This window comes from Aquarana catesbeiana, linkage group LG02 (genome assembly GCF_042186555.1).
Source record: "Aquarana catesbeiana isolate 2022-GZ linkage group LG02, ASM4218655v1, whole genome shotgun sequence".
Taxonomy (NCBI): Eukaryota; Metazoa; Chordata; class Amphibia; order Anura; family Ranidae; genus Aquarana; species Aquarana catesbeiana.
The window spans coordinates 52163456-52172689 of NC_133325.1; the positions used below are offsets into that span (position 1 = coordinate 52163456).

The 9234-nt window shown below is 50.0% G+C and overlaps 1 protein-coding gene across 1 annotated transcript in view; it reads right to left on the minus strand.

Annotated features, from left to right (window-relative positions):
- Window positions 1-6980, minus strand: part of MOGAT2 (monoacylglycerol O-acyltransferase 2) — a 108838-nt gene extending 101858 nt beyond the window's left edge. The window contains exon 1 of the mRNA XM_073612881.1: window positions 6825-6980. Within this exon, the coding sequence (XP_073468982.1) occupies window positions 6825-6918 (94 nt within the window). The 5' untranslated portion in view covers window positions 6919-6980. The remainder of the gene's footprint in view (window positions 1-6824) is intronic.
- Window positions 6981-9234: the final 2254 nt, after the last annotated feature.

Below are 9234 nucleotides of genomic sequence, written 5' to 3' on the forward strand. Positions count from 1 at the left end.
TCCCAGCCCCCCTTATGTGAATGGGTAGGGGTACATTGTACCCCTACCCATTCACCAAAAAAAAGTGTCAAAGAGTAAAAACCACAATATACAGTTTTTGACAATTCCTTTATTAAAAAATAAAAAATATGGGTATCCCCAATTTCGCACACTACTACCACGCAGCCCGTCTAGCACAGTCGACTTTATACCACGCCAAGTCAGAGACCCCACTTTGGGTGGCCCTCGAAGCCATCGATTTACACCCGCTTAATATAGGCAATCTACTATGGCTTCCTACATCAGCTAGAGGACCTATAACTAATCCGTTAACACTTTACACTCTTAAACTTTGGGATAGACTAAAAGCTCCATTTAAACTAATCTCTCCACACTCCCCACTTCTGTCTTACTTAGGTCACCCTCAATTCCTCCCAGCCTACACAGAACCAACCTCATTTCATGCCTGGGCCCAGGCGGGTCTGACTCGCATTTGTGATCTCATTAGTGGAGACACTGTGAAACCCTTTCCAATTATCCAGGAGCAAACACAACTTCCCCATAGGGAATGTTTCCGCTACCTCCAAATTAAGCACTTTGTGCAAGAAACTATAAAAACCAACTCTGGTCTGGGTACTCTGACCGAGTTTGAGCGTATGTGCGAGTCTGATCCGCATGCCCCGGGTATTATCTCCCGCCTATACTCCCACCTTACATTACCACCCCCAGATCTTCCCACGTATGCGCAAAGATGGTTGAGAGACCTCGACACTACACTCGAACCAGAAGATTGGTCGACCATATGGTCTAACACAAAAAACTCATCCCAGAATGTTATTGCCTCCGAAGCGAACTATAAAGTGCTAATGCGCTGGTACCTAGTCCCAGCTAGAATTGTTAAGTTTCTACCAGACTCCTCCCCAAGCTGTTTCAGAGGTTGTGGGGAAAGGGGTACGCACCTACATATATGGTGGACATGTCCACATGTACAACGCTTCTGGGCGATAATATTTCAGATGGCAACCACCCTACACCAAACCACTTTATCTCCCAGCCCCAAAATTGCCCTCCTCAACCTCTTTCCACAAGACTATACCAGATCACAACTCCGACTTCTCTTACATTTATTCACAGCAGCCAAGCAGACGATAGCTAAGGCCTGGAAAACCCCCACTCTTAACATAGCCGAAACAAAGAATAGGATTACCCAAGCAATGATACATAGCAAAACAGAGGCAAAAATCCTAGATAAGGCCACCCAACACAACAGAGTCTGGCGACCCTGGGTGGAACACTTTTTGCCAACAGATATCGACGAGGACCTGGTAACGCTTTAAGCAGACCTGGATGTCATCCCGAGACTCTATTTTGGCACCTGTGCCCACGCGGGCTGACCGGCACCCCCCTCTTCCCCCTTCTCCTATTTACTACTTTCCCGCTTACACCCCCTCTTTACTTCCCCTCCTTTCTTATAATCTCACCTCTCCATTCCACCCTACCCTCCAAAATTGAAAAAGAGTAATATACTCTGTTACTAGCAATACTTTTTAGGGCCCCCCCACCACAGTTGTTGGGGATTGGCCCGGATTTATAGTGTTAAAAAAGGGACCATACCTCCCTTTCATCTCTCAAATATATACGTACGCAGTTCCAACATGCCGCACAACTTAGTATTATACATGTTATTCTAGTACTTAGTTTCCATCAAGCCAAAATTTCATGCATTATTTCTATGTTCACTGTCATATATTCAATTGAAACTATGTATGGAACTTAATGTAACAGCTGTTTGTGAATTTTCCAATAAAATATTTGAAAGAAAAAATAAAAAATAAAGTGTCCTGCGATGTCCATTCATCGTCAATCACGCCCCCCCCCCCCCCCCCCCCCGACGGACACGAAAAATAGAAAAAAAAAAAGAAGCTTTGCCTCGTTGGGAGGCCTCCCGGCGACTGCTGTCTCTTGGCCATGACAGCTGTTATATAGGCAAGGGCTCCACCCTCTCTGCTCCTTCCTCCCATTGCAGCCTCTACCGAAATTCCAATGTTGGTTGTCAGAGGGAGTAGTAATGTAACCCCCCTCCATTAGGTGCTTGGGCCTAGCGATTGGCCGCTAGATCTAAGGAAATAGGTCACATGCTTCCCCCGTGTCGGGAAGCTCAAAAGGACCCTGAGGAAGTGACAGATCATCAAAACAAGTAGCCAGCAGCACTATAACTGGGTATCTTGTTGGCACATCTGAATGGTGGTGCTCTTTTGAAAAGTCCTCCTCCTTATGTCCATGTGATTATATCAAAAGAGTCTACTTGTAAAATGTTCATGTCACCTGAAATATAAAAAGAGTCTTCTGACTCCTCTCAGCATCGCAAGCACCACCTTCCTGTAAGGTTTTCTTGTTGAGTTCAGCCAGGCAGGACCAGAGGTGGCAAGAGGGGGGGGGAAAGAAAAAAAGGCTTTACGAGTTGTAATTGGAATGCTCTTTAGGCTCCATTCACACTTGTGTGACTTCAAAGTTGCATGACAAGTCGTTCCCCATGTTTTCCAATGATCACCATTCATATATGCACGGCTTAAAATTGCAGCAACTTCAAAGTAGTTCATGCACTGCTTTTGTCCAACTTTCAGGCAACTTGAGGGCCTACAATGTTAACCCTCAGAAGTTGCATGAAAGTTGTACCTGAAAGCTATACAATGCGACTTGCGTGCAACAGTTGTCCATTATCACTGTTCAAAGCCAAAGTCGTATCAAAGTTGCACCCATAACAAGTTGCATCAAAGTTGAAGTCCAAAGTCGGCACAACTTTGGAGTCCTACAAGTGTGAATGGCGCCTTACAGGGTGGATGACAGGTGGCTGGGAGGAGATACATTATATTACCAAAAGTATTGGGACGCCTGCCTTTACACCCACATGAACTTTAATGGCATCCCATTCTTGGTCCGTAGGGTTCAACATTGAGTTGGCCCACTCTTTGCAGCTATAACAGCTTCAACTCTTCTGGGAAGGCTGTCCACAAGGTTTAGGAGTGTGTCTATGGGAATGTTTGACCATTCTTCCAGAAGCGCATTTGTGAGGTCAGGCACTGATGTTGGACAAGAAGGCCTGACTCACAGTCTCCGCTCTAATTCATCCCAAAGGTGTTCTACCGGATTGAGGTCAGGAGGTGCAGGCTAATCAGTTTCCTCCACACCAAACTCGCTCATCCATGTCTTTATGGACCTTGCTTTGTGCACTGGCCCAAACCATTTGGTGGAGGGGGGATTATGGTTCAGTGTTTTTTTTCCAGGGGTTGGGCTTGGCCCCTTGCTTCCAGTGAAGGGAACTCTTTAAGGCGTCAGCATACCAAGACATTTTGGACAATTTCATGCTCCCAACTGTGTGGGAACAGTTTGGGGATGGCCCCATCCTGTTCCAACACTACTGCACACCAGTGCGCAAAGCAAGGTCCATAAAGACATGGATGAGTGAGTTTGGGGTGGAGGAACTTGACTGGCCTGCACAGAGTCCTGACCTCAACCAGATAGAACACCTTTGGAATGAGCTAGAGCACAGACTGTGAGCCAGGCCTTCTCGTCCAACATTAGTGCCTGACCTCACAAATGCGCTTCTGGAAGAATGGTCAAACATTCCCATAGACACACTCCTAAACCTTGTGGACAGCCTTCCCAGAAGAACTGAAGCTGTTCTAGCTGCAAAGGGTAGGCCAATTCAATATTAAACCCTACGGACTAAGCCTGGGATGCCATTAAAGTTCACGTGGCTGTAAAGGCAGGCCTCCCAATACTTTTGGTAAAATAGTGTATGGTGCCTCTTTTAACCCTAAATAGCCCAAACCACTGCTCTGCACTCGCATGTATTGCATGCATTTGCAGGACGGGTTGCATCACAGCCCTATTCACTTGAATGGGTTGCATTCAGTGGTGGTACTGCCCGCCAAATGCAACAGAGGGTATAATTCACAGCCAGCTGTTGTACAACCTCCTTCAGCTACTGTGTTGGGTTAAAAGGGGGTGTTCAAACCGAGAAGACAGCTCTCAGTGCTAGGCCATTCAGCTGGCAAGTGGGGTTCACTCACCCCGCAGCTGCATATACACAAAGAGGCTGGGATGCTTATGACATCAATCCCCTAATATGGCGATATTAGGTCATTAATGTGGCTTTGGCCCAGCACATACCCATATTAGGTCAATGATGTCACAAGCATCCCCACCCCTTTATCTGCAGCTGCGGGGTGGGGAATTCCCAGCCCGCGGCTCATTGGCCCAACACCGACAGCTACCACTCGCCTTCTGACTACAAAGTAACAGTGTTGCAATCTGACCACTAGGGTAGGAGAGACTGAGAAAATGCTTTCTCCTGCCTGCAGCAGACTGATGTCTAGGAAAGACAGAGGTTCTAACTCTTCACAACTCTATCTAAAAACTTAATAGAGACTTTTAAGGTCTGATTCACACAAGGTGTACTAAAGCATACACTTGCGGAGAGATGTATTTACCCACATAGGGATGCTCAGGTGTTCTGTGCATCCCCATGCAGGCAGTACTATTCATGCCAAGTGGGATGTGGATGCACGGATATAGACTCTGTCCCCAATCTGACAATGTGCGTTCGGGGCCATGCACCCGCATGGATGACATATTGGAAGCAGCATCTGAATCCGTGCAGCCATTGCATCCCAATCAGGGATGGACTGGCCATCGGGACTACCGGGAGATTCCCGGTGGGCCGATGGCTCAGTCTGGGCCACTTTCACTTTCAGGCGCATCTGCGGTGTGCGGCGATCTACCCGTCAACCGCCAACAGCTGGCGCCTGACGGGTAGATCGAGATTAGCCAGCATGCAGAGTAGCGCAGGGAGCTTCTGTAGTAGTAAGTTCTCTCTCGTGTCATCACGCTGTTATCCGGCGGCCCCGCCCCCTCCTCTCTTCTCGTCTATACTAATTGGCTTGTAGGATCATCTGGTATAGACAAGAAGAGAGGAGGGGGCGGGGCCGCCGGAGAACAGCGTGATGACACGAGAGAGAACTTATTACTACAGAAGCTCCCTGCGCTACTCTGCATGCTGGCTAGTAAGACCCCACAATGTGCCCTGATGATGTGCTATGTGCCCCACTATGTGCCCCGCTATGTGCCCCATCACCCCATCATGTGCCCCGATGTGCTATGTGCCCCATCATGTGCCCCGATGTGCTATGTGCCCCATCATGTGCCCCATCATGTGCCCCGATGTGCTATGTTCCCCATCATGTGCCCCGATGTGCTATGTTCCCCATCATGTGCCCCGATGTGCTATGTTCCCCATCATGTGCCCCGATGTGCTATGTGCCCCGTCATGTGCCCCGATGTGCTATGTGCCCCGATGTGCTATGTGCCCCATCATGTGCCCCGAGCCCTGATGTGCCCCATACCCTGATGTGCCCCGCTGTGCCACGTGCCCTACTGTGCCATGTAGCCTGATGTGCCCCATAATGTGCCCTGATGTGCCCCATCATGTGCCCTGATGTGCCATAATGTGCCCTGATGTGCCATGTGCCCCGAGCCCTAATGTGCCATGTGGCCTGATGTGCCATGTGCCCCATAATGTGCCCCATCATGTGCCCTGATGTGCCATGTGCCCCGTGCCCTGATGTGCTATGTGCCCTGATGTACCATGTGGCCTGATGTGCCCCATGCCCTGATGTGCGATGTGCACCATAATGTGCCCTGATGTGCCATAATGTGGCCTGATGTGCCATGTGGCCTGATGTGCCCCGTGCCCTGATGTGCCCTGATGTGACCCGTGCCCTGATGTGCCCCGTGCCCTGATGTGCCATGTGCCCTGATGTGCTATGTGCCCCGTGCCCTGATGTGCCACGTGCCCTGATTCGCCCTGATGTGCTATGTGCCCTGATGTGCTGTGTCCCGATGTCCTATGCCCTGATGTGCCTTGTGCCCCCATGTGCTTTGCCCTGATGTCCTGTGTCCCGGTGTGCTGTGCCTCAATGTCGTGTGCTCTGATGTTCTGTGCCCTGATGTACTGTGCCCTGATGTGTTGTGCCCTATTAGCTGATGTGCTGGGCTCTGTACCCTGATGTGCTGTGCACTGTACCCTGATATGTTGTGCCCTGTACGCTGATGTGCTGGGCACTGTACCCTGATATGTTGTGCCCTGTACGCTGATGTGCTGGGCACTGTACCCTGATATGTTGTGCCCTGTACGCTGATGTGCTGGGCACTGTACCCTGATATGTTGTGCCCTGTACGCTGATGTACTGGGCACTGTACCCTGATATGTTGTGCCCTGTACGCTGATGTACTGGGCTCTGTACCCTGATGTGCTGTGCCCTGTACCCTGATGTGCTGTACCCTGATGTGCTGTACCCTGATGTGCTGTGCCCTGATGTGCCTTGTGCCCTGATGTGTTGTGCCCTGATGTGCCTTGTGCCCTGATGTGCTGGGCTCTGTACCCTGATGTGGCCTGATGTACCGTGCCCTGATGTGTTGTGCCCTGGGCCGGTCTGGATGAAGTCCAGGGCCACATTTTTGTCCCAGTCCAGCCCTGATCCCAATTGACATGAATGGGACTGCAGGAAACACCTGTGCAGCTAAACATGGCGCCCCCCGCAGGCATACGCTTTAATACGCCTCGCGTGAACCAAGTTAAACTAGAGTTGCCACCTCATCCCTTTAAACCCCGAACACATAGAAATTACACAGGTTCTGAGGCTAATTTAATGCAGATAAGGCATCAAGTGAGTTTAATTACCACCTTAATCAACCACAGAACCTGTGTAATTCATATGTGTTTGGTTTTAAAGGGATAAGGTGGCAACCCTAAGTCCAACACAGATCAGTAAACGGTTCCTTACCCAGAGCCAGGAAGGAGTACACCCATTGCAGGACAGCTACCATCTGCAGCCTCCTTTCCAAAGGGACCGAGCGTGGAGCAAACTCAATCGCCATGTTCTCACAGCAGACACTGAGAAGAGAGCTTCCTGAAAGCTGGAAATCGGGGTCCAAAGTCTGCCGGCTATTAGACGGGATGTTGCAATCCTCTGATTTGGAGCAAGGCTGCTCCGCTCACCTCAATGGTTGAACTCTAGTCAGTAATCAGTGGAAGTTTTACTCACTTATCAGCCCCTGTCTGATAATATCAGCTTTGCTCAATAGCATTTCTCTGCACAGATGCCAAATAAGCAAAAATGTATCAGTGTATCTAGATATTAAAGTAAAACCCCAACTTTACACCACTACAGCCTCCTGGGTGTCCATAAAGGTACATTTTGCCATTTAACCTTTTCGCTACCTGAGCCGTTTTTGCATTTTTTGCACACATGCTTAAAAAACACATACAGTATCTCACAAAAGTGAGTACACCCCTCACATTTTTGTAAATATTTTATTCTATCTTTTCATGTGACAACACTGAAGAAATGACACTTTGCTACAATGTAAAGTCGTGAGTGTACAGCTTGTATAACAGTGTAAATTTGCTGTCCCCTCAAAATAACTCAACACACAGCCATTAATGTCTAAACCGCTGGCAACAAAAGTGAGTACACCCCTAAGTGAAAATGTCCAAATTGGGCCCAAAGTGTCAATATTTTGTGTGGCCACCATTATTTTCCAGCACTGCCTTAACCCTCTTGGGCATGGAGTTCACCAGAGCTTCACAGGTTGCCACTGGAGTCCTCTTCCACTCCTCCACCCTCCGTTTAAGGATGCCCCACAGATGCTCAATAGGGTTTAGGTCTGGAGACATGCTTGGCCAGTCCATCCCCTTTACCCTCAGCTTCTTTAGCAAGGCAGTGGTTGTCTTGGAGGTGTGTTTGGGGTCGTTATCATGTTGGAATACTGCCCTGCGGCCCAGTCTCCGAAGGGAGGGGATCATGCTCTGCTTCAGTATGTCACAGTACATGTTGGCATTCATGGTTCCCTCAATGAACTGTAGCTCCCCACACTCCCAGCACCATGCTTGACTGTAGGCAAGACACACTTGTCTTTGTACTCCTGGCCTGGTTGCCGCCACACACGCTTAACACCATCTGAACCAAGAAGTTTATCTTGGTCTCATCAGACCACAGGACATGGTTCCAGTAATCCATGTCCTTAGTCTGCTTCAGTCTTCAGTAAACTGTTTGCGGGCTTCCTTCTGGGACGACAGCCATGCAGACCAATTTGATGCAGTGTGTGGCGTATGGTCTGAGCACTGACAGGCTGACCCCCCCACCCCTTCAACCTTTGCAGCAATGCTGGCAGCACTCTAATGTCTATTTCACAAAGACAGCCTCTGGATATGATGCTGAACATGTGCACTCAACTTCTTTGGTCGACCATGGTGAGGCCTGTTCTGAGTGGAACCTGCCCTGTTAAACCTCTGTATGGTCTTGGCCACCATGCTGCAGCTCAGTTTCAGGGTCTTGGCAATCTTCTCGGCCATCTTTATGTAGAGCAGGGGTGCCCAACCAGTGGCCTGGGGGCCACATATGGCCCACGGAGCCCTCTGATGTGGCCCGTGACCTCATGTTCTGGAATGGTGGGTTGGTAAGCCCAGATCGTGGGTTACCGACCTGCCATCCCAGAGCATCAGTGTTTTGAATGAAGCTGGCGGTAGAGGAAGGAAGCGGCTGCAGAGCAGAGCCGCATAAGCCGATGCTTCCTGTATAGCGCCGGCCAGGGGCGTTGCTAGGTGGCAAAAAGACCAGGGGCTTCAGCCGAAGTCCAAAAACCGGGGAGGGGGGGGGGGGGTGTTTGGCGCGGCTTTTTTTTTTTGGGCTGGGTGGTGGGATTGTGTGACTTACCAGTGCCCATCAATGCTGACCAGCAGTAAACACACCTGCCTGACACTGACCATTACACCAACCTGCCTGACCTACATACATACGTCACACGTCCCGCTCCAGAAGGCGGGAGCTGCGGCACTCGGCCACTTTCGGCCGCACTCGGCCGCTATGGCACTCGGGGACTCGGCTACTTTCGGCCACACTCAGCCATTTTCAGCCGCACCCGCAATCAGATCGGTCCCAGTGGCCGGCGCTCAGGGCTAACAATGGAATGCAGCATTCCATAGACTCGGGGCTTTTCGGGATCACGTTCAGGGCTTCAGCCCCCCCTAGCCACCCCCTCCCTACGCCCCTGGCGCCGGCTCCTGTCACAGGTGGAGTGATGAGTGATGGAGTGACCAAATGCATCCGCTTGGGACAGCAACAGCCAGCAATACCTGAATGAAAGACTGTGGCTAATTGGGCCCAATTTGGACATTTTCACTTAGGGGTGTAC